The sequence below is a fragment of the Bos grunniens genome, chromosome 4, assembly GCF_055505025.1.
Source record: "Bos grunniens cultivar Pamir isolate PY7600 chromosome 4, Bosgru_T2T1.0, whole genome shotgun sequence".
NCBI classification, from domain to species: Eukaryota; Metazoa; Chordata; class Mammalia; order Artiodactyla; family Bovidae; genus Bos; species Bos grunniens.
Genome location: NC_141168.1, coordinates 94,476,268 through 94,502,480, shown reverse-complemented (window position 1 = coordinate 94,502,480; position 26,213 = coordinate 94,476,268). Strand labels below are relative to the sequence as shown.

At 38.1% G+C, this 26,213-nt stretch overlaps 1 protein-coding gene across 16 annotated transcripts in view; it reads left to right on the top strand.

Moving 5' to 3' along the window:
• AHR (aryl hydrocarbon receptor) overlaps positions 1–26,213 on the top strand; it is a 503,901-nt gene that overhangs the window by 446,444 nt on the left and 31,244 nt on the right. For 8 of the 16 annotated variants that reach the window (XM_086397512.1, XM_086397511.1, XM_086397509.1 and 5 more), the window contains one exon: positions 17,087–17,274. Coding sequence is in view for 8 of the 16 variants with exons in the window: in XM_086397500.1 (XP_086253626.1) it covers positions 16,739–16,848; positions 17,087–17,274 (298 nt within the window). In the remaining 8 variants the exon portion in view is untranslated. Of the gene's footprint in view, positions 1–5,811; positions 5,946–14,572; positions 16,849–17,086; positions 17,275–26,213 lie in introns of those variants that run through there. The other 8 variants (XM_086397502.1, XM_086397505.1, XM_086397506.1 and 5 more) reach the window with 3 other exon arrangements.

Genomic DNA, 26,213 nt, shown 5'->3' with positions numbered 1-26,213 from the left:
TTGCAAGTATTTTTTCACATTCCGTGGATTGTCTTTTCATTTTGTTTATGGCTTCATTTGCTGTGCAAAAGCTTTTAAGTCTAGTTAGGTCCCATTTGTTTGTTTTTGTTTCATTTTCATTACTCTTAGAAGATGGATCAAAAATATCTGCTGTGATTTATGTCAGAGAATGTTCTGCCTGTGTTGTCCCCTAAGAGTTTTATAGTATTTGGTCTTATATTTAGGTCTTTAATCCATTTTGAGTTGTTTTTGTGTATGGTATTACAGAATGTTCTAATTTCATTCTTTTTTTAAAAACTATTTATTTTTGGCTATGCTAGGTGCTTTGTTGCTGCACGTGGGCTTTCTCTAGTTTCTGTGAGCAGAGGCTACTCTCTAGTTGTGTTGAGCGGGCCTCTCATTGCAGTGGCTTCTGTTGTGTGGAGCACAGGCTCTAGATTGGGAGGTCAGTAGCTGTGGTGCATGGGCTTAGTTGTCCTGCCTTGGACTGTCTGCAGGACCTTCCCAGACCAGGGGCTGAACCTGTGTCCCCTGCATTGGCAGACGGATTCTTAACCACCGGACCATTAGGGAAGTTCTAATTTCATTCTTTTACCTGCAGCTGCCTAGTTTTCCCAGAACCACTTATTGAAGAGATTGTCTTTCCTCATTTGTCTATTCTTGCCTGCTTTGTCATAGATACGGTTCCCACAGGTGCATGGTGTACCTGACTTTGTATCCTATTCTGTCAATCTATATTTAGCTTTGTGGTACAAAAAGTTATATTACTTCATAAAAGTTGCTCATATACAAAATTTCAAAATTTTATCAAAGGTCCAGACCACACTTTGAGAAACATATTCTACAGTAGTGATATCAGAAGTAGAAAAGTGATAATCTCTAGAAAATGGCAGCTTATGTTTTTTAATGACACTCTACTATAAAGCCTGATTTTATTGACATATTAAGCACAAATTTTAAGGGAAGTGTATGATGTCACTATTGAAATGAATTCTGAAAATCTTATTAATATTCTATTTTCATCCTGGTATAAAAATCAACAACTGAAGTCAAACAGAATTCTAAAGTGAACAGAAAGTAAGGATATGGGTGTAGGACAAAGTAAGATAGTGAACAATTGCATTAAATAACTATTAGCGACTTTAAAAAAAGTGGACTTTTTAAAAAAATAGTAAATTAAGATTGATTCATGGATTTTGTGCATTCAGTATATCTGTTTTCTGAAAAGTGCTTTAAGATACAGTATTGGTAAATTATATTTTGTTATGCATTTCTCACCCTTAAAGTTTTTAGGCGAAAAGAAGATTACTTGATTATACTTTATACATTTTTAGGCAGAATGGCTATGGGTAAAAATACAGAGATGGGGAAATAAAAGAGAAGGTAAGATAAAGATGGTTGATCTTGTGCACCTGGAATCGCTAATCCATAAACAGCCAACTCCCCTGTATGCACTGTCTTCTTTGGGAACTTGTTTCATCTTTTCCCATAAACTAAAAGCTAGATGTCCCCAAAGCTATCATCTCCCAAATAGTATCTGTTTATTTTCTCTCATCACATATCCAAGATACAGAGTTGATGTCCACATAGTACCCTATTGCCACATCCTGGATCAGTTTTACCTTATAGTCTTGTTAAAAAAAAAAAAAAGCTATCAACCACAAAACACACCTGTACTTTTGTAGGTCATGCTAGAAATCCTCCTCATCACACTTTCTTTATCTTTCTGATCCAAAATTACCAGCCTATTCTATCTCACCCACCACCCTTCTGTCCCCCAGCTTCTGTAGATTAATGTTTCTTAAACTTTATGTACATTTCAGTTACCTGGGCGGTCTTGTTAGATTCAGATTTTGAGTCAGTAAGGACACCCAGAGACTGCATTTCTTATAACCTCATTGTGAACCACTCTGAAGAGATGGCACTAGAGGAGCTGTTTCTGCTATTATTTAAACTACAGTACTAATCCTCACTCCCCTCTTCTGCTTTAGCATTCTTTCCTTCCTTCCTTTACTATTTTCAGCATCAATTCTTCTTAGTGTTTTTCGTCTTTTTTACACTGTCAATTTCAATCTTTCTCTCACCTCTTTCTGATCTGCTTAAATATCACCCACTTTAAAAAAAAAAAAAAAAAAAAAAAAACCACCTAATTTAACCCTTTACTCCCCCTAGCTGCCGTCCTAGGTCTCTGTCACAGATTTTTTTTTTTTTTTTTTTTTTTTTTTTAAGAATTGTCTGTGTTTGCTGATATCGATTCTTCATCTCCAATTCAGTTCTGTTTCCCTTCCATCTGATTTGTAGGTCCATTAGCCCACCAACAGTGTTCGCTAAAGTCACAAAATTACCCCATGGCAGGAAGCCACAAAGGACATTTTCAGTTCTTGTCTTATTTGAATCTCTCAACAGCATTCAGTTCTGTGACCCACTCCAACATTTTTCCACTTGGTCCTTCATGACAAGACAGTCTCTTTATTCTCCTGTTAACATTCTGGAAACTCTTTTTCAGACAGTTTTACAGGACCATCATCTTCTATGCAGTTATTAGATATTACAAACTGAAGTTCCTTGGGGTCCTGTCTTCCTTTTCTAGCATATATCCACACCCTGCTGCTGCTGCTGCTAAGTCACTTCAGTCGTGTCTGACTCTGTGCGACCCCATAGACGGCAGCCCACCAGGCTTCCCCATCCCTGGGATTCTCCAGGCAAGAACACTGGAGTGGGTTGCCATTTCCTTCTCCAATGCATGAAAGTGAAAAGTGAAAGTGAAGTTGCTCAGTCATGTCTGACTCCTAGCGACCCCATGGACTGCAGCCCACCAGGCCCCTCCGTCCATGGGATTTTCCAGGCAAGAGTACTGGAGTGGGTTGCCATTGCCTTCTCCAACTCTACAACCTGCATAATCTCTTGTCACTTAAATGCAAATGACTTCTGAATTTATATCTCCAGCTCATAATCTTTGAGTTACAAACCTATATATCCTGTGGCCCACTTGACACTTTAGATAGCTCAGAGCCACCTCAACTATAAGTGATCCAAGCTAAATTAATAATTTCCCGCCATTACATGCCATCTTCACATAGCCTAATTGCATAGTCCAAAAAATATTGTTTTTGACACATCTTCTTCCTTCAGTGTCATATATCCATCCATTCTGTCTTTTAAGACCTCCTTGAATTCTATGGAACCTATTCACTTTTTTCCATCTATATTATAACTTTCACTCTTGTATCAATAATTACCATCTATTGGCTGGGCTACTGCAAATGGCTTCCTATGGAATATCATTTCCATTGCATTCTGCTCCTACCTCTTTTACACCCTGAAGATATGGTGATATTTTGAAGGATAAATTTGATCATTCGTGCCTGTCTCCCCTGCTCATCCTGAATTTGTTTTAGTCCCTCATACAACTTGCCAGGCTCCTTCCACTAAAGGGTTGTTGCTTGTACTGTTTCATTGACTTGCCATGTCTTCCCCTCTTTTCTTTTAAGACTTTATCCATCAGACCTCAACTCCACCATCATGATTTTGGGAAAGCTACCTTTGTCTCAATGACTATGTCAAATGTCTCTGCTGCTGCTGCTGCTAAGTTGCTTCAGTCGTTTCCGACTCTATGCGACCTCATAGACAGCAGCCCACCAAATGTCTCTACTAGGAGACCATACTTAATCATGTGCTTCTCCATTACAATATTCCTTGAGAGTATGGTGGTGGTGGTGGTGGTTTAGTCTCTAAGTTGTGTCCAACTCTTGAGACCCCATGGACTGTAGCCCACCAGGCTCCTCTGTCCATGGGATTTTCCAGGCAAGAATACTGGAGTGGGTTGCCATTTCCTTCTCCAGGGGGTCTTTCCCACCCAGGAATCGAATCCAGGTCTCCTTCATTGCAGGCAGATTCTGTACCAACTGAGCTAGGAGGGAAGCACAACATATTTGAGTAGGAATCTCAAATGATAAAGCATTTGAGTTGGGCGATTTTTGTATTATTATTGAAGAATAACGTGGCAGAATATGAATTAGGGATGTCGCAATACACAAAATTTAATAGTATTTGTTGGAATATTTAGATGTAAGTTGTAGAAGAGTTGAAGATATTTCATAGGGTTGATAGGAGAATGGTTGAGTATATAACAGTGAGGTTTCAGCTAAAGAAAACAATGTTCAATTTATTGATGTTCTGAATGTGAGGTAACAAACTCACTAGATGGAAATGGCTTGATGACATTTTGAAATGTAGGAATGGACATGGTGCAAGATTTCATCTAGACTTCTTAGTCTGATTGCCCTTCTCCTGACAAGCAAAACATACTCCTGTGTTTACTCTTCTGGTTAAGGGCACAGAAGGAGTCAGAAATCTTGGAGGTACTTGAGATTGCTCTCTCTCACTTGTCTATTTCCATATTATCTGCTCTTTTTTCCCTCCATCCCACTGTCACTTCCCTGGACTTTCACCTGGACTGCTTCAACAACTCTACTCTCTCTGCATCCAGTCTTTTTCTCCTGTAATCCAGTTTGCACTGTCATGTAAAACTTCCAAAACACCAGAATGTCACTTGCCTGCTGTGGATCCTTCACAAGTTTCCACTGACTGCAGAATAAAATCTGGACTCTTGATCAGGCTTTATGATCTGACCCTAGATTCCTGGATTTCACTTCCAGCTTCTCTCTCCAGCTATACCAGACTGCTTATTGTCAAATGCCTCCTGCTGCCTGCCTGCTTGCCTTCCCACCTTCCTGAAATCTGACTGTAGAGTAACAGTTATTCTGACTGGGGAAAAGATACTATACTGTCTTGTACGGAGACAAAAACCAAAGTCAAAACAAAAAGAAGAAAAATGCCTAGCCTTCAACTCAGATGTGGCCTCCTGAAGCCTTCTCCTCTAGGAAGATTTATAGCTCCACAGGTTATCTGCCAGCTCACTGTAATGCTTAGCCAAAAGTTAGCTGACTCACTGTCTCCTGCAAAGGTGAATTTAAGCTCACTACTTGGCATTTCTTTCCTTGAGGTTGTCTAATTACAAAGAGTTTGGCTACACATAATTTGTTGTCACATGTCTTTCTGGGCTGGAAATGTGTCCACAAATTCCTCCCCTTGACCTCAAGAAGATGGCTACTGGAGGTGGGGTGGGGTGGTCATTACGCCTTACGTCATCACGTGCCGGGAGGGTGGGGCCTCAAGGGGAATATTGCGAAGGGCGGGGCCAAGTAGGATGAGGCGGGGCTACGAGGGGCGGGGCGGGGCCGGAGAGGGGTCGGGGGCGCTTCAGCTATTCAGCCGGTGCAAGCAGCAGCGGGAGGCATCGCAGGGCGAGTCCACTTGATGCTAGGTTCTGAGAGCGTGACTGGGACCACCGGCTCAGACCAGAGGTAGCCGCATAGCCGAGCGGAAGCTGGTGGCACCCGTAGCGGCGGCCGGAGTCCGAGCTCCGCAGGCGGGAAGCACCCGGGATCGGGGAAGTCCCGGGAGCAGCGCAGCGCGGCGGCGCCTCCCTCACCCAAGGGGCCGCAGCGACGGTCACGGGGCACGCCGCCACAGCGAGCGACCCAGGCCGGGATTTCAAACAGGCAGCCCAGGCTCCTCCTCCATCCGCGCCGCCTCACCTGCGGGCAGCGCGGCGCCGCCTCTGCTGGTAAAGACGGCACCTGCGCCTCCAGTCTCCCCGGTCTCCGCCCCTCGCCCCCCGGTGCCAGGCCGGGGCCGCGCACCTGGACGTGCGGGGCTGCAGAAGCCGCGCGGCTTCTGGGGTGCTGTGTCTCCGCCATCGCCCCGGGAGGGCACAGGTGGAGCAGCCACAACTAAGTGGAACCCCGTCCCGGTTGCCGCCGGGTCCCGGGGACAGGGCCGTCCGCGCCCGGGAGGAGCCGCAGCCAGCCAGGCACCATGAACAGCAGCAGCGCTAATATCACCTACGCCAGTCGTAAGCGGCGGAAGCCGGTGCAGAAAACGTGAGTCTCCGGAGCCTGTCCTCTGTGCTGTGGAGGGGTGGGCGCTCAGGCGCGGGACACTGCCGCACCCCGCCCCCAAATCCCCGAGGCCGGGGGATTATGTCCCTTCCCTTTGCAGTCTGTGGAATCGAGATCTGGAGGCCGGTCGAGAAACCCAGGCCTTGGATTTTTCCGTGATTAATGATTGCATTTTAAAAATTGTGCCCCCGTTCTCTGTGCCCCCCACCCCTTCTCCAGAGCACCCATTCACACTTCCAGCCATTTGCAGCGCTGTTCACTGTGCTGTGGTCCTAATTTGTTGACAGCTCTCCTCTGCCCTGTGGGGCTGGTGGATTAGTTAACCTAAGCCCGTCTTGAAATCCCCTTTCACATTTAATATCCTCCTCTGTTAGGTTAGAGGACGGTCACCGTTCTTACTCCTGGTAGGGCGAGATGCTTTAAATAGCTAAACACGTGCTGTGCGCAAGAAAGGGGCTGAGTGCCTCTGAAGGTATTTTTTTGGTTCCCCGAAACTGGCTTTCTGTTATACTCTTATTTACTTATTTGGCAGTAATTTTGTAGCGCTCAGCGTGAACATATCAATAAAATGTATAGAGGTGGTAGCAGCTTTGAGAGAGTGTAGTAGCCAGGATACAGTAGAAGATTTGTATTTTAAGTCATCTTTTGGGGGAGATTTATCACTTTGGAGGTGGTTTTAGGGTCTGCAAATGATTTGGAGATGGAATTATTGAAACAGACGTTTTCATTCTTAGCATCATTCTCTTAATTCCCTTTTCCCTCTACTTCAAAGTTTAGTCAATTCTGATAAAGTACGAACTTAGGTTTGTTTGTTTTCGTAGGATATTTGTGTGATTATGGCAAATACTTTAATTTTTTTCAGAAAAAAGAAAAATCCATGCTTAACACAGAATTACTTTTGCGAGTTGGCAATGTTCATGTGTTTATTCCTAATTATTATCCTTGAGTTATTTTACTTCACATTTTTCAAACTTTCATAAACAATTTTAAGAACACTTTAAACGGTTACTCAGAACAAATCAGAAGTGTGCATGTGGCTTAAGACTAAATTTAGGTCACTAATCCAAACCAGAAAAATAGCAGTTTAAGATTAATATTAAAGACCAGTTTAAAGGTTTCAGTATTCTGGAGTTTTAATTTCCTTTTAGAATTTCAGTGATTGCAGTCCTTCAGATCTAGACTTGGCATCAACAGAGGATATTCATCTATAAATTGATTAAAATTTGGAAGACTTATCCTGCAGCGTGGTTGACGTTAGGAATACTGTCAAGTCAGCAGTTTTTGTCTTGGCAATTCTGTTGACATTGGTTTACAATACTTGTGTTTTATAGAATTGTTTCTTATAAAAAATGTGCTTGTCTAATTTGACTTTGTCTTTGATGGTTATTTAAAATTGAAAGGCATCACAGACACCTCTGTGTATTTTAGTTAATACAATAGTACACTTGACATAATGTATAATATATACATATGTATATCATAGGTTTTATTTGTATAGTTAGAAAACCTGAGAATTGGTAAGTTATTGCATTTCAGGAAGTATGTTACACAGGACCTAGGTGACTTCAATGAAATGCTTTAATTTTTGTATTCATTTTAAAGTTTAAGATTTTGGGCTTCTTGTTAACATTTTATTAAAGATTTTCCCTTTAAATATATTATTGCACATTTTTTTTAAGGATGTACCTTTTATTATTTGATCTTAGCACTTAAATATGCTTTCTAAGACTTTAATATATTTGTGTTTAATATCTCCTGTAATACAACCAAAGTATTTCCACATTTACCCTTATTTTATTTAGTTAGTAGAGATGTTTATCACATCTTTACTGAGCATCATGCATGGCTTCTAATTCCACAAATGCCTTAAAATGTCACTGCTCCATAAGAAAAGCCTAGTGCTGAAATTTACAGAATCACGGGAAGTTGTTCATAAATTGTTTTTAACTGAATGAAAAATGATGAACTTAAAATGCAGTTAGAGTCCATTTCAAGAATGGAGCCATAAACCCAGTATTTTAATGTTTTTTAAGTTAAATTACTAGTTTATAACTAATAGACAGTCTAATATGGTGGCATATTGTCAGAAAAATTCACTTGAGCTGAAAATGATATTAAGATATGTTTAACTTTGACCCTGTAAGTGAGCCACTGTATTTTACTTAGAAGAAAATACATTGTAGCATAATCATAGAACTATTAATAAAATGACCATTTAAATACAGAATTCTACAAAATTTTGGAATCAAATGGGTGACATCATTTTAACCTGAAGATCTCCCCGTCTTCCATGGTATTTATTAAGCAAGATAAACTCCCCCTAGTGGTGAAGTCCAGCATTCAAAATCATCATTATTGATAGTACAAAATGATTTTAAACGTGTTCAGTTTAATCCCACTGAAGTATCTTGTACATAGTAGACACTCAATAAATGTTTCCTTTCTTTTTGGGGTAATGAAGGGTAGAAAATTAAAGGACCTGAAGCAGCCCTGAATCCAATCTACGTTCCTAAAGAGATTTTCAAAGATGTCTTAGGAATAGGTTCTACTCTGTTTCCTTAAATGTTCCTTAAAATAAGCCTGCTCCAAAAAAAAAAAAAAAACCTTATATTTAAGAAAAAGCAGTGTTTTTACTTAAACCCTCTTCTTTTATCAGTTTTTTTCTTTGGTGGTGAAAGACCTGTTATTAATTTCTTTAATTACTTTACATCATGAAGATAGATGAAAAACACAGTACTGAATTAGAGTCTGGATTCCCGCCCCCTGCCAATGAAAATAACTTTGGATGTGTTTTTGTAGTTTTTAAGCTTTATTAACACATAAAAAGTTTTAGTGGTACTTCAGTTTACCGTTTCTGCAGAAAATTAGTGCTGAATGTTGGCAAATAATAGGTGTTGAGTAAATAAAATCTACACCTGAAAATGATATCAACAGTAGTGATGATCAAACCAGCTATCATGAAGTGTCAGAATTAGAAATAACTCTCAGCCTTTAGGTGACCCTTTAACTTTGGTAACACACTAATAACAGTAATAGGAAAGCAGTGTCTTCCTTGCTGTTTTTATGAAATTGCTATTCCTTCTATCTAAACTAAATGAATCTCAGTTATATTGATGCCTACTTAGTTGAATAAAATTTTGCAATGTTTTCTTGAAAATGTTTGATATAAATGTACTATGATACAATTACCTAAGTAGCTTCTAAAAAAAAAAAGGTCTTGTTAGTTACATACTTCTTCACTGTTGTTTTTCTTTCAAATAGCTTCCTTCAGATAGTTTACACGTAGTGGCTATAGAGGCTCTTACATGTTAGAACTCTGAAATAAATGAGTGAAAGTGATTAGCTATAGGTAACCTATTAAAGGAGAAGGAAATGGCAACCCACTCCTGTATTCTTGCCCAGAGAATCCTGTGGACAGAGACGCCTGGTGGGCTGCTGTCCATAGGGTCGCACAGACTTGGACACGACTGAAGCGACTTAGCATGCATGCATGCATTGGAGAAGGAAATGGCAACCTACTCCAGTGTTCTTGCCTGGAGAATCCCAGGGACGGAGGAGCCTGGTGGGCTGCCGTGTATGGGGTCACACAGTTGGAGACGACTGAAGTGACTTAGCAGCAGCAGCAGCAACCTATTCAAAATAAATGATGAAAAGAGGAAACAGTGAGATATAGATTGAAAAACACTAGTTCTAAACTAAAAGGTGCAGTCTGGTTTCCTTGCTTTGGTTGGTCTGGGCAAGTGATTGATCAATAAGGCAGGGCAGTCCATACCTACACTGCCACTCTTACAACTAAAATTAGCAGGAGAAAAGTGTTTTATAATCTGTAGAGGCTGCTAATGATAGAGATGAAACAGAAACTCTTAAATTTCATTCTTAAATACTTTTAGCCTACACGGTCACAGAATAACCGTTTCTCCTGTGCAACAGTAAGAGGCAGTCTACGAATATGTTCTCAATTGTGGGTGATGACATGCGGTACTCCACTAGTGAAAAACTTAACATAGTATTGCTTATTGATGCGCATAATTAAGACAGTTACTTAGAAATTAATACCATGCAAGTCTTTGACACCAGTACCTTTCTATTTCTATGCTTCTTTTAAAATGGATTTTTTTGCATACTGGTTTAATGTAACAAAAAACTACTCTTTGTTAGTGTTCACTGTGACACAGGCATGCACAGTGCTCTGCAGACATCATTTTATTTCATTTTTATAGTAGTACTATGAAAAGTTTTTATTATTATTTCAGTTTCCTCTGTAGGGACCTAAGGTTCAGATTCAGAGTTGTTAGGTAGTAAATGAAAAGCTGAGTTTGAATATCAGATTCCAGGTCTTTTGGCTCCAAAGCTTGTGTTTGTTCCAGCTTCACAATACTGTCCAGGTGAATATGTTCAGTGATGCGTATGGTTCACCCGTATATGGAGATTTCCTTATAATGCTCACTGTTTTTTCTCGAATAGTGTTCTGAAATAAATTATTCAACATTGCCCCTACCTGATGGTGTGCTTGTTTCACTCCATATGTGCATTCATGCCCTGCCTTCTTAGGTTCCCTTCCTTCTATTTGCATAGAGGCACTACCAGCCTTACCTCCTGCAAAACACTGTTTTCAGTGGCAGCAGAGTAGTCCCTTCTGCTAATGTTTTGTAATTTGAGGCAAAAATTTTTTCTTTCCAGTCTTTAAATACTTCAAGTAGTACTTTAAAGAATATCCTTGAGTTTTGTGAATTTCTGTATGAATTTTTAGTTCATTCCTTTGGGGAAAATTCCTGTAAGTGGAAATTTAGGGTACAAAGATATGATGTAATTTTAAGGTTGAGCCAGATATTATGCTCTGAAACATACTGTCAGATTACCAAAAAAAATTATTTTCCTATTGGTAGTCTGTAGGAGAGCCTATATCCTTGCATTTTTGCTTTATAAAAATTGTCAACTTCATAGGCAAAAAAGATGGGGTAAGCACTTGAACTTCTATGTTGAGATTGTATGTGTGGAATAATAGTATGTTTGCAGATTTTTCTATTAGAGATGTCCTTTACATACTAGTTTTCTTTGTCTTATGTTTTTCAGTTTGCTCTTTTACCTTATTTTAATGAAATACCATTTTGAAAAGTATTCATTTTAAACAACACATGTATATTAAGAAGTCAAAAATACATGTATAATGTCAAGTTTGGCATACTAAGCATTATCTGATGATCTTTTATTGTGATAGTTATGGTTATCAATGCTATTTAATCTCTTCTTCATCCTCCCAATATAGTTTTATCACAATTTTGTATTCAACTCACTTGCAGTGTTCCATTATTTTTTAAACCACATATATTGTTTACTGCTGAGTTAAGTGATACACTCTGATTACATTTTCCTTTCTGTTCTCCATTGTCATCGATTTCTTTGTTTACCTATTTTTCATCTTCATATTGTTTATATCTGTGTTTACATCTGGGTTTAGCTATGTCTTTGCTTTATCCAAGACAGATTTTGTGTTTCTGTCTCTGATTTCGTTGTTTGGCATGGTTTTCTGGAAGAGAAGAATAGCTGCAGAAAGCCATATACTCAGCCATCATGGAACTGGAGCGATTTACGTATCTCTTAAGACCTGATTGAGAAGCCACATCTCCATGAAACCTTCCCCATTTATTCTACCTATAGCTGAATCTTACCTTCCTTAACTTTCCAGCATAACTTTTAAGGCACCTACATTTTTGAGCAATACATTATGTTTGATTTTTGCCGTGTTATAGAGTGCATCTTCTCCTAGTAAGAAAGACAAGCTCTGTAAAGATAGGTGTCTTTCCTTTGTCTTTGTAGCAACTAGAGCTTCTTAGTACCATGCACATAGTAGATATCTGAGACTATTTGTTAATTTAACAATTGCTCACCACTTAAAATTTTTCATGTTTTAGTGCTTTATATATGGTAGATGTATTATATATGGGTTCCAAGGAAAATACATAGAAAAAAGTGCATATTCAAAACAGAAGAGGCTAAAGGGATCATCCTTAATTTTTTTTTTTTTTTTCCTTTTAGGATTTTGGAAGTAACAGTGGTTTCCAGGGCATATTTCATGTTCTGGTTTTCATTGTGAAAGTCTTGTGCTAAAGATTACATGCTGTTTGTACCTTATCACTGCTCCTTAAGCATAGCAGAAGCAGGAAAGGGAAGAAGCCATCATAGCTATAGAGTAGAAACAGGAGAGTAACTGAGAAATTCAGACTCCTTACAAGTAACTGCCAGTCAGAATGCTCAGAAGTTTTTATAGACCTTTTTTGCCTCACATAGGGAAGTAGATACCCAGCTGTATTGAGCTTAATGTGAAATCTGACTTTATTCATGTCATAGATTCCCCTCTCCAGTATCACATTAGGCATATAATTTATGATGGTCAATATTCAGCATTTAGAGATAAATAAGTATGAACTAAAGCCATAGGAAGGACATGAAGAATGAATGTGTTTGGAGCTGGGCTTAATGGGATATGGTAGAGAGATTTATCGAGAAGTACTTCAATATCCTAGCTGTTGGAATGAGAGTCATACTGTTGTAGATGCAGAGAAGGGGTGCTCAGAATTCTGAAAAACATGAACTTGAGGACATTCAGGTACAGAGACTGGAAATAAACAAATTATTGGTAAGTAGCTTGAAGCAGTGAGAGTAGATTAAATCATCCACAGGAAAAAGCTGATAGAGCAGACTCAGTCCTGTGATAGGTAATCTCCGTTAGAAAATGTCACCTTAATCTCATAGGATTACTGAAACAGTCTTTGGATGTCATTTTGAGGTTTTATGGTAAATGTCACATAAAAATATGAACATCTACGATTACAGTACTTTATGGTTAAACTGGGTCCTTATATTTTTTAACTGTGTTTCAAATACTGAGCACAAATTATGAGCCTAAGAGACAGTTTAGCTCGGGATATTAAAAAGGCTTTACAAGGAGCATGCTAGCTGGCGTTGGACATACCATTGGGCCTGTTACACCAGTACTTACGGCACGCATGGCTTCTAAAGCAAAGCATGGCATGCAGTCAGCTGAAGGCTTGCTTTCACAACAGTTTTGGTTTACAGGTTGGGACAAGATTTTTGTGGTTAAGGCTTAAAAAAATAATAAATTGACTCCTTTACATGATCACCATCTACCGTCTCTCAGAAGATGCCTGAATTAAAAATATCTCAAATCCAATCTTTTGGAGACATTTATTTATATTTCAAATGTTAGCCTTTTGTTTAAATAGATGGTTGGCAGTATGTTTTGGCATAGGTTTGAAGAGAATACAGAAGTAATACTTGCATAACTCAAGTCAAGTGTGATTGATGTAGAATTACTCTCTCTTTTTACTGTTTGGTGCATCTTAAATAGATCTGGATAAGGGTGAAGTATTTTCACAAAATAGTTGTGAATATTTCTCACAAAATCAGTAAAAAGGTACGTCAGATCTATTCCTTCAGCTTTAACAACAGTGGGTCTCAAATGCCAAGTCCAGTAGGTACTTCTCCGCCCTGGCTTTCCTTAGTAACTTTGTGCATTTGACTTTGTTCTGTGACCTGCAAAATATTCTCCCCTGGTTCTTTTCCTGTCTGCCTTATTGATTCTTCTCTGTCCTCATTTTGCCCATTGCCCTTCCTCATCTTTATACCTAAATGTTGACATCACTGAGGTCTATCCTTGAGTATCTTCTCTCTGTTTGGCGTACCTTCCATTAGAAAATATAGTTGTTATCCTGAGCTCCAAATCCCAGTCATTTGTGACCTCTCCTCACCAAATTTTTTTTTTTCCCCGTTACTCCCTATACCTAGGAAGTCAGCAAGTCAGTTTGGTTGAGTGATCATTTGAGTCTGGCTTCGTATGAGCTTTGTGGTGGATTCAAAGTGCTGTTAAAAAAATCGCAAGCCAGGCCATCCTTACTACCCCACAGTCACTCCTTTTGGTCAGGCTCCAGTCATTTCCTTTCTGGACTCTTCTGATCAGCAGCCATCAGTTGAGAGTCCTCTTTGTGTCAAGTACTATGCTGGGCATTGGAGATATAAAACGATGAAGTTTACATCGTAATAAGAGTAACACATAAGTATATGCAATATAGGTTGCATAACACTTAGGCAATTTGATCTTCTGCTAAATATCCCAGTACGTGCATAATAATACATTAGTACTTGGACAGTTTGCAGTGCATAAAGAAATAGTCTCTGCTAGTGCAGACCTGACTTCTGCAAAGAGCCAGTACTAGACTCTAGGCAGCAATATCACATATAGAAGCACCGCTGAACCTCTTTCGCCGACTGTTCTGTTATTTCTTTCTGTGTCTTAGCAGCTTGTCTTGCTTCAGTGTTTGTGTTACTGTCTTTTCCTCAGTGTTTTATAATCATTACTGGAAAGCTCCCAAGAGCACACAACTGGATTTTATTTTCAGTTGTGGGAAATGCCATCATCCCAGAATCCTCCCTCGTGGAATGGCTATTGAAGGCATTTGCATAAGATGCACATGGTACCTAGTCGGATGGGAGGAATCCAGTAGGAGTGGGTCAGGGAAGACAACAAACACGATCTAATTGAGCAACACTGTGAAGCTGCTGTGACAGAACACAGGGATGCTGGGGAGTAACATGTATGAGAACAACTGAGTGCGTATTGGTGACTTAAGTCCTGTCTTTGCTCTGGAGAATAACAGGCAAGGAAGGTTTTGCCTGGGGGATCAGAGACCGGAGGAAGAGTTCGGGGCCATAGAAAGATCAAGAGGGGGTTTCGTTTGTTAGGTTAAGGAATGTGGACTGTGCAGAGCTGCTGAGTGGTTTGGATCAGAGGAGTGACAGATTTATGTTTGAGAAAGGAGGACTGGCTGTGCTGTGATCTGCCCTGCATCCCATCCCCTCCATCACCAGAGTCAGGGCAGCCCAAGACTGGTCATGCAAACCCCAGCTGAGAGCTGAAGCTGACTTCCCGATACCAAGGGCCAACTTCATACCATTTCTGTGGGGAAACCTGCTGTTTCCTCTTCAAGAACTTTTTTTTCATCAGATGCCCACATGGCTCACTCCTTCACTATATCCTTGTCTGTGCTAAACCATCGCATCAAGAGACCTTCCTTGCTGATCAAAACCAGCACCACATCACTCCTTACTTCCTTATCTTGCTTTATTTTTCTTCTCAACACTCACCAGCCTGGGAAGTTATATGCTTATTTGTTTCTTTCTTCATTTGTGTATTTCTGGATCCTCCCATCGGAATGTAAGCTTCCAGAGAACAGGGGCTTTAGTATGTTTTGTTCACTGCTTAGTGTTCTGGGTGTGGCATGTGGTGGGTAGTCAATATTGTTGAAGGGAGTTGGCCCTAACCCGCTTCCCCGTCTCTCTCTTGCACTCTGAGCTTCTCGGATAGTTCCTCTCACTGTTCACCTTTTCTCACTTGTGCCGCCTCCTGAAATCCTGTTCACCTTTCAAGGTTCAGCTCATATACCACCTTTTGTATAAAAATGCTTTTTCAAGCAATTGCTCACTGTCCTCAGCTCCTGTAACACTCTTTGAGTATAGAGGAGAAGAATGTTTTCTGGGACTGCCCAGGACATAATAGGTGCAAACAAATATTTAACAGGTGATTGGTTGGTAGAGAATTATTCAATGGGGTGGACACGCATTATAAGTAAAAGTTGAAATTTAGTTGATTAATTGGAGAAATGCAATAACTAGATGTGACTTGAGTTTCATTTTACATGTGATTAGGGAAAATAGCTAGAGAGAGAGTCTCCAGTTTCGACTAGGTATGGAGTAATGCACAGAGTCTGGAGGAAAGTATTTAGGACTTATTTTGTATCCATGTACTTTACCAATTTCATACTCTTATTTTTTGTAGGAATGACATGAACTATAACAGAAACAAAAAGAAATAGACAAGTTCTGAAGAAATTACCCATTAGGGACAGTGTAAAAAATATGCTGAATTTTCGTATTGCTTTCTATCATATTCTTGCATGAAGTATTACTTCTTTAAAAAAAGTATTACTTCTTCATGTTACTTCATGTAACATTGAAACCATGCTATCTATAAATGTTTTGATTGAATCAAATTAATAGCATTATACTCAAGCAAATTTATACTTTTTAAAATACTATAATTTGAATCATCAAAAATACTTTGTCTTCTCCAGTAAAACTGGAGGAAGAAGTCTTCATCTTAAGAATGCTCTTAATATTCTTTATATTTTCTGGTAAATGGAAGGATGCAGAGACATGATCTAAAAATGACTTTGTTTTTTAAATATCTTCTCTATATTTTAATATTGGGTATCTGATGATCTGTAAATTCACTTTTATGGATTTCTATTATGAAATCCTGGGTAAGGCCTTTGTGTGAAGTTCAGTTTCTCATTTCTGAACTCAAGTTCTACTCCTACCCATCAGTATCTTTTCTCTCAGATGAAAAGATTTTCTAATTGAGACACAAATTATGTCATAAAGATATAAAATTTGCCAGTAATTGCAGGTAAGAAATTAACCTCTAATATTTGTCGGTCAACAAATACTAATAAGTGAGGTCAAATTTTTCTTGCCTTAATATTGGAGGACTCCATTAGATGGCTGGAGAACTCTGTGGAGATGCAGGAATGGGCTTTGAGAGGTTCTCACGGTCAGGATGAAAAGTGTTTAATACAGGAAGCTGAGGGTGATGAAGAAACAGCTTTGTATTTAAGGTCATTTCTGTTTATCTACAACCTAAATGATGCCAAGATGATTCTTGTGAAAGATAGCAAAGGAGGCATAATTTTACCTAACTTATGGAGATTTCTTTCTTCCCCCTAGCAACGGCTGTGTTTGAGGCAGAAAGAAACCTAGTAGATTTTTCGATTGGGAACCATATTCCACAGATGTATGAGGTGTGGAAGAGGTACTTGCGTTTTCCTGTGATGGGTTCATAGTTTTTAATAAAACATTACAAAAGAGTTTACCTATTATCTTGTTTTTCTTAATTAAGATGTGAAAGAAGCATTTTGGAAAAAAATTTATATAAACTTGCAGTAGGTTTTAGATGTTTTGTTAGAAAAATAGTTGAGATGTTATAATGCGATAAAAATGTTTGCTCTCTAGATCGTCGTGTATTTTACGGAATTCTGTTTGTTTTTCAGTGTCAAGCCAGTCCCAGCTGAAGGAATCAAATCGAATCCTTCAAAGAGGCATAGAGACCGACTTAATACAGAACTGGACCGTCTGGCCAGCCTGCTGCCTTTCCCACCAGATGTTATTAACAAGCTGGACAAACTTTCTGTTCTTAGGCTCAGTGTCAGTTATCTCAGAGCCAAGAGCTTCTTTGATGGTAAGACAGAAGGGTTTAATTTTTCTATAATCGCTTACCAAGTATTTATCTTGCTTATGGCTGTTACCACTTCTGTGTTGAAAACTGAAAAAATTAGCCTTATGTGAAAAAGTTTTGTTTATTGCTGTTGAATAAAACTTAGGTAGCAAAGCCTAATTTTTAATATTTCTAAAAATCAGTTTTCCCGATTTCTTCATCAAACAGATGCTGCCACTTAAAGGATACATATGTCATTCTTTGAAAATTATAACACATGTGAAGTATGACACTTTCCAGTTCTTCTCCTTCCAACTCAAAATTTTAAAGTCTTTTTTTTAATGGAAAGAATGAGACATATTAACTACGATGATATATTTTTGCTGGGTTTCCTTCACTGTGTTTCACAGATATATCATTTCGTTTGTCCTTGGAAAGTTATGTATAGTTCTGCTGCTTTATAATTAACTATATGTTTACTCCAGGAAAATGTAATTAAAATATCTTCTTCCACCGGGAAGAGCATTTCGTTATTGGAGGCAGTGGGCTTGGCTTTCAGTCCCCAGTGTGCCACTGACAACTATTTTACTTTAATCTTTTAGCATCGCTTGACTCAGCTGAAAGCAAGGGATTTGAACTAGGTAATCTTTGTTAATCGCACAGTCTATCGTAGTCATAAAGTATTCTAAATGGAAGTTTTGGTTTGAAAATAATGTTTCAGTATGTCTCTTCATGCAAAACAATTCCTCGATTTCTCTTTTGTCTGTCTTCTCTTTTTCTGTTTATATGTCAGAGTTTTTAGAAACTGTTCAGTCTTTTAAATGTATCTTGCCATTTGACCAACAGCAGTAGAGAATTAATGATAAAATCTCAACGACTTATGTCAGTGCTTCTTAACCTTTAACGTGCTCACAATCACATAGGGACCTTGATAAGATGAAGATGCCTATTCCGTAGGTTTCGCTGTCGTCAGAGATTTTGCACTTCTTACAGACGGTCAGATGATGCTAACGCCCTTGACACAGTTACAGATGCTTGAATTTGCAGTTTGTGTGCAGAATATCACAGGACAGTTATTTCCCTGTAGGTTTGTGTTTAGATGGTTTGCTGTGTTTAGTCTGAGCATCTGTTTTATTTATAGGTTTGTTTGCCTGCCATATGTTGTTTATTTTGGGTTAAAAAACTATATAGTTCAGTAATTGCGAATCTGAGCAGTATACACTGATTTCAGGATGATAACTTCAGGGAGGGTTGTATATTTAAAGGTTCATAGTAGATACTTAACATTTTCTCTGTTCTGTATAAAAAGGTCTTTGAATTTTCCAGACCCTTCATCTTTGGGGTGAGTTATGAAATATTGAGTGGTGTGTGTGTATCAGCTGTACAGTCATTTTGTGACAGGAGCTAGAAACTAACTTTCCAGATTCCCTCTGTTGTTTTTGCAGACCACATCTCAGTTACTTCTGTCTTCTGGGAACCATATATATAGCAAAATCCTGAGGACTTTTCCCTCGGTCTGTGATTCTCAAACTATTAGTCCCCAGATGGTCAGCATTAGTTGTCCGCTGGGCATTTCTAACAGATCTTGAGCCTTACTGAGCACATTGGAATCAAATACTCTAGTGTGGTGGCAAGTTTGGGAGCCCTTGTTGTCGACTGTAACCTCAAGGGCACTCCCAGCTTCTTGGGATGCAGTCCTGACCTTCAGCATCTCTTCACACACGGTGCTGTCAGACCTGTGATGGGGCTTCTGTGACACGTACAGTGTGGTCTCTGCCCTTAGAGAGTTTATAGTCTAGAAACAAGGAGGCATTCCTTCACTCTGATAAAGATGTACTAACATGATCATTTTGCCTTTTTGTTTCCTGCTCCTCTCTCATGGGAAATCAGCTTATATGTTAAAAAGAGGGGGAAAAAAATATGTAGGATTTTCCTGTTTAGAAGCAGTGGGGCAGAAATGAAGCTGCTTAGAGGAATAGCCAGTGTGCCATTTAAGTACTAATATACTAATACATACTGTGTGAGGCTGTCTTTCTGTCTCTGTATGTGTATGTGTTTATGCTTACACATATACATATACACATTAATATATGCATATTTAATTAAAACTATATATACATATTTTTTCATGATTGGATGTGTATCCTGTTCAATCCCCCAAGTAAAAGAATTTCCAAAATCTACCTTATAAAGAATGTCGTAGTTTAGCAAGGCTCCTTATGGAATTGTTACTTGTCAAAAAGGGTTTTCTGGGCTCTTCACTAATGAGTTTATGTTTTATTCTGGCTGAGTGTGTTTGACAGTAGGCTCTTATTACCCTCTTAGCGTCATTCCTTCATCAATCAAAGTATCTTTCATTTGAGGTCCTTTGAATTACTGGTTTTTATACTTAAGTGTGCCTCAGCATAACTTGGAAAGCTTGTTAAATGCACATTCTAGGATGTGACCTTTCTTTTGCTGATTCTGAGTAGGCTTATTCAGAACCCAGGAATCTGTATTTTTATAAGCAATCTAGATAAGTTTAGGACAATGATTTAATCTGATTTTACGCCCTGTGTTACTTAAATTTTTTTTTTTTTGCCTTTAGAAAGACAAACCCAGATGTAGACAGTTTTAGAAAGACTTATGTGTGTTTGCTTGAGGCTCAGTGGAATGTGTACTCTAAGCAGGTATTGTAGGGTTGTTCAGTACAGGAACAGAGTTAGGTGGAAGGTGAGCGAAATAATCAGTGAAAAAGCCCAAAGTCTGCCCCAGACCACCACTGGTCTAGGAAGGCAATGCAGTTTTGAAAGCACACAGCGAATACAATTTTCAGGTGATCGTTATGATCTAAACAGATACTAAGTGCAAACAGGGAAACGTGGAGCATGAGGACAGTGATTAGGATTTCTGTGTGTGCTGAAAACCACTCTCCCACTGTTAGGGAAAGAGTAGAGCGAAGGGAAGCTCTAAGTGAATAACAGGATGCAAACAGGGGGTGTGCTAATTCCTGCGGAAAGAACAATATAAACGAGTAATCATACAATCTTGTTAGAAAGGAAACTCAAGTTCTACTGTAACAATAGATATTTTTCCAAGAAAATACATCTATTTATTGCAAGTTTAAATAATCCAACTTGGATGGGATCTTCTTAAACTGTGAAGCCATGACTCTATTGCTATGACTGTCTGAAAAGCAGCACTTAAGTTTCAAGTACAACATTAATCTTGATCCATTTTTTAATTAATCAGAACATTCTGAACTATAACTTTAGAGTACTTGAACAAAACTCAGTCATTGTGGTAAAGTTAGAAGGTGTTTCTGTACCATTATGAAACTAAAATGGTTTTTAAATACATTTTGTAATTCAAGATTGTGCTTTATTTATTCTAAATACTGTGCTAAATTCATGAAGAAGAAAAAAAGGGGGGAAAAGGCTTTTCTGCCCTCTAATAGATCAAGATCAAGTGTCTTATAAACTGTGACAAATACAGTATGTGAAATCCTTTAAAAATGTGCGTGTGAAATCCTTTAAAAATGTGCATATGAAATGTTTTTAATGCAACAGTTAGGGAGTATTTTCCAGGGAGGGAAAAGGATTAGAAGCTTGTTAGTTTTGGTTTCAACTAAGGAAATAATGGAGGAAGTCCTTGTATGTTTAATCCTTGAAAACTCTTGAACTACAGGTATTATAGATAGTAAAGCCCAGGGAATTTTCAGTTTGTAATTTCTACTTATTTTATAGATAAAGTAATCATTACAGCATTTTCATTTTCACAATACAATGCTTTATGGTTTTTTGGGTGCATTTAAACATGCCGCATATTGCCTATTTTTTTCACTAGAATAGAAGCTCCTGGAGAATATTGTGTCTATTGTTACACCTGAAACACTGGGGACAGTGCCTGCCCCAGAGAGGGCACTCAGAAAGCCTATTTAACACATCTGAAAAACAATGTAAAATTCATGTTGAAATTCTGAATTATATACTTTATATGAAATGTGTCTCTGGGGCTTGGTTTATGATGTTACTATTGTGCAATTTCCAGATAATCTCTCTGTGAATAGCCACTTACAATGATCATGATTGGTTCTACCAATTATTTTATTTTCTTATTTCAGAATCTACAGATGCAGGGGATGCTTGTTTTAAGGAGCTAGAGCAGTAACAGGTTTTGACATGGTCTTTCATCAGTTGGCTGAATCATATAGTGAGATATGTGGAAGTACGAAGGACCCAGTCTGCTTTGACCTGGCTTCTCACCGCCCTTTCGCACGGCTCTCCCTGCAGCCCTTTGCGTTCGTGGCTTCTCTGCCTTCATGTTGTGTTTATTATCTTGCCCCTGGGCCAGGGTCCTTTTCTTCCCTTTTGGCTGTCCCTGCTGCACTTCCCAGTAGTCTGCCAGTGTATTTTTAAGTTTTGTCAGCGCCGATGGGATGTACAAATAGGACTCTGAACTTAAAAGGAAAAAGCACTCTCTTTGTACATTCAATAGATGAAAAATGCCAGAGTATAGTGACATTTTAATTTCTGCACCACGGACACATTTAGACATGCTTAAGGATGAACAACCACATATTAATACTAGATTAATTGGAATTGTAAGTGTTTTAAGTTCTGTTCAGTTTCCTCAGCAGCATTGCTCTTCTGTGTTACCTTCCTTTCTTCCCAGCTTCACGGTTGAAAGCCTTTTCTAAATTATGTATCTGTGAAGTTTTTCTGTAGAGTCTTCTCTATTTTTAGAAAACAAATTTTAAAAATTCCAAATTACTGTTTTCTGATGTTAGTAATTAAATAGGAACATAGGAAAGTGCAGTTTTTGCTGCTTGATAGATTAAATCCAAGAGAAGCAAGCCTCAGGACAGAAAATGACCAAGTGGACCTGTGACCTGGCAAGTCAATGTGAAAGCCTAAAATCTTTAACATCATGTTAAAACAACTGTCCTTTTCTAATTTTTTTTTAAGTAGAAAATAAAAGGAAGACCTATGTCACAAATGAGTTTTAAACTCACATATCATATTACCTCTGAGATGGAAAATATTTAGAATAAAATTTAAATAACTTAATGACTGTGATCAATAGTAGGTTATTAAGAGAGACTTAGATTTGGGGGGGTTGCATGTAACCTAGTCTTTGAAATTGGTTGATGTGAAGGAAAAGGGTTGTTTCCTTCTTCATTGTATCTCTTAAAGCCAGGATCAAACAGTGGACATTGTGCTTGTTAGCCAGTCTGAATCAGTATGGTAATGCTTTATTCTTAGTAAGAGTAACTTCAACTTGTGAACAATGTTAAATAAGATTTCATTATCATTTTTAAAAATATTCATCATCATGTATCATTTACATTATTCTACTTTTTGACAGCCCTCCCCAAAATTAATGAGAATGACTAATCCACTTCTGTGTTGAAACACAAATATCTATAATGAAGTAAAAAAAAGACAAGTTTTCTTTCTTTGAGACAATAGTAAGTGTCAGGGCATGTAGAATTGATCATTCTGTAAAATATCCATAGTACTTGTTGTCCCCTTAAATATAGTCTTTAACTGTGAAATCTTACATCCTTCATTATACCTCAGTCATGAGTTATTCTTCATGACATCTTTATAATGAAGATGTACAGATTTAATTTGTGGAAAGGAAAACTCAGAAACAGGAAAAGGTGATTGTGTCTAGAGGTGAGTTTGCGGATCTGAGTTCGTAATTTCAAAGTTCTGCATTTGCAACTGTCACGGGGGACAGTTTTCTGGTTATTTGTAAAACTAGATGGGGCTTCCCAGGTAGCGCTAGTGGTAAAGAACCCACCTACCAGTGCAGGAGATGCAAGAGACATAGGTTCAATCCCTGAGTCGGGAAGATTCCTGGAGGAGGGACTAGTTACCCACTCCCATATTCTTGCCTGGAGAATCCCATGGACAGAGGAGCCTGATGGGCTCCAGTCCATAGGGTCGCAAAGCTAAAGCGACATAACGAAGCAACTTAGTACACACAACACAGAAAGCTGGATAACATAGGGGCAGTGAGTCATGAATCACTGTGTATGCTTAAATAATCACTGTCTTATAAAGCATAAACATTTTACACATTGGAGTATTTTAGATTCATAGAGTCTAAAAATGCTGTGAGAAGAGAGGATGAGAAGCATTAACTTCTGATATATGGTGATCTAAAATATATTCAGCCTCAGTGTTTACCATGGATCTTGGTAGACTGTTTTAAATTAGAAATTACATGTGCTTTTTTCTTGGTCTTCCTTTTGTAGATATTTAATAATTCGCTTCCAGTTCATTAGGTTTTCAAAAAAGAGTTGTTGTGTTTATTCATCTTTAGCTTGTGTATTTCTCTCAATTTCAGAACATTATCTTGAAAAGTATATATATATATATATTTGAAGTATATATTTGAAGAATGAACTTGAACAAGCAGTAAAAACCAACTAAGTAATAGAGCCTTTTTAAGGGTTGATATAAAAGTTTAAGGTGTTTGTATATGTGTTTTTTACATTTACTGAATTTGTACGCTAACTTTATTTCCTTTTTTAAAAAAAAATACTGTAGGCCAAGTAATTCACAAAACTTTCAGTATCATACATAGCAACTGTAATTTCTTAATTCTAGAAATGTCCTAAAAGATCAACACATTTGAAATCATCCAATAGTGTTTTGTTAACCCACTGTATTCAGATGGTCATTTATATGTTTTTTTCCCAGAACCTGAAAACACGAAACTCTAACATTCATGATACCTTCCATAAATAAACTCATAAAATTTAGAGCTTCTTTTAAATTTTAATTTATGGACAGTATAATCAGATCCATGCAGATGGAAACATGGATACATGAAAAGAATGGTAGGACTTTCTTATTGAGTCAGGGTGTAGTACATTCAAGTCCTGGCTCTTATATTTAATAACATGACCTATATGGGTCAGGAATTTAATGTCTCTTTTCCACGTATAGTCTAACTTACAGCAAAAGAGGCATTGAATTCTACCGGTGGTGGCTTAGTCACTAAGTCATGTTCAAGTCTTGTGACCCTACGGACTGCAGGCTGCCAGGCTCCTCTGTCCATGGGATTTTCCAGGCAAGAGTAGTGGAGCAGGCTGCTGTTTCTTTCTCCCCGACATCTTCTCAACCCAAGGATCAAACCCAAGTCTCCTGCATTGCTGGCAGATTCTTGACTGACTAAGCTACCAGGGAAACCCTTAAATTCTTTGAATAAATAAGTAAAATGACAAAATTATTTTATGATATTTTATATAGGATACTTTTATCTAGAGTGTTTTTCTTTGCTTTGGCAAGTATTCTTTAAAAACACAGTGACATGCATATCAGAATCTGCACTCATTATGGTCTTTATAATATGTTTTGCTTCTTTCTTGTCTCTCTTAAATTTACTGCTTTAATGGGTTTTCTCTTTGATCATTTCCTAGTGTTATATGACTCCAGGATCCTTGATCCTTACTTGCTTGGCCATGAGCAGTTCCAGTTGGTTATAAATTTATGGGCTTAGCTTTCTTTTTAAAGGAAGATTACCACTGGAGAAATATTAAAGCCAGCCCAACTTTTGTAGTTTTCTCTTTCCTCCACCACCCCCACCCCAGTACAGGTTGTAAATGTCTTTAGTTAAATTTTAGTTTGAGAGACCTTGTGAGGCGTTTTGTGAGACTTCACTGTTGGTTAATGGAAATATACATCTGCCCTGTTGTAGTGTTTTAGAAACTATTTTCACATATAATGTAAAATTAATCCCTTGAGGGTCTGTAATGAGATACAGTAACACTACCACTAATCATTTTTATTCAGTAATTATATATATGTATTATTTTTTAATGCTCTTATGGCTTTTCGACTTTTTGATCAACTTTTTGTGTGTGTGGTATCCTTTTTAAAACTTTTTATTTTATATTGGAGTATAGTTGATTATCAGTGTTGTGATAGTTCAGGTGAACAGTGAAGGGGCTCGGTGATACATATACATGTATCCATTCTTCCTCAAATTCCTCTCCCTTCTAGGCTGCCAGGTAACATTGAGGAGAGTTCCCTGTGCTATACAGTAGGGCCTTGCTGGTTATCCACTTTAAATATAGCAGTGTGTACATACCAATCCCAGACTCCCTAACTATCCCCCCGCCCCCTGTAACCATAAGTTCTATTTCTTAAGTCTGTAAGTCTGTTTCTATTTTTGTAAATAAGTTAATTTGTATCATTTCTTTTTAGATTCCACATATAATGGATATCATATATTTCTCTTTCCCTTACTTACTTCACGCAGTATGAGAATCTCTAGGTCCATCCATGTTATTGCAAACAGCATTATTTCATTCTCTTTAATGGCTGAGTAATATTCCATTGCATATATATATGTATATACATCTTCTTTATCCATTTCTCTGTTGATGACATTTAGGCTGCTCTTGGAAACAGTGCAATGAACTGTTATGAATGAAATGCAATGAACATTAGGGTGCATGTGTCCATTTTGACAGGTGTGAGATGATACCTCATTTGCATTTCATTATTAGTGATGTTGAATGTCTTTTCATGTGCCTCTTGGCTATCTTTATGTCTTCTTTGGAGAAATGTCTATTTAAGTCTTCTGCCCATTTTCTGATTGGATTATTTGTTTTTATGGTATTAAGCTTCATGTGCTGTTTGTACATTTTGGAAACTAATCCCTTGTCAGTCACATCATTTGCAAATATTTTCTCCCAATCTGTGGATTGTCTTTTCATTTTGTTTGTGGTTTCCTTTGCTGTGCAAAAGTTTTTGAGTTTAATTTGGTCCCATTTATTTTTGGTTTTATTTCCTAGAATAAGGAGACAGATCAAAAATATCTTGCTGTGACTTATGTCACAGAGTGTTCTGCCTATGTTTTATAGTTGTATAGTATCCAGTCTCTCATTTAAGGCTTTAATCCATTTTAAGCTTATTTTTTGTGTATGGTTTAAAGAATGATCTGATTTCCTTTTTTTATAGGTA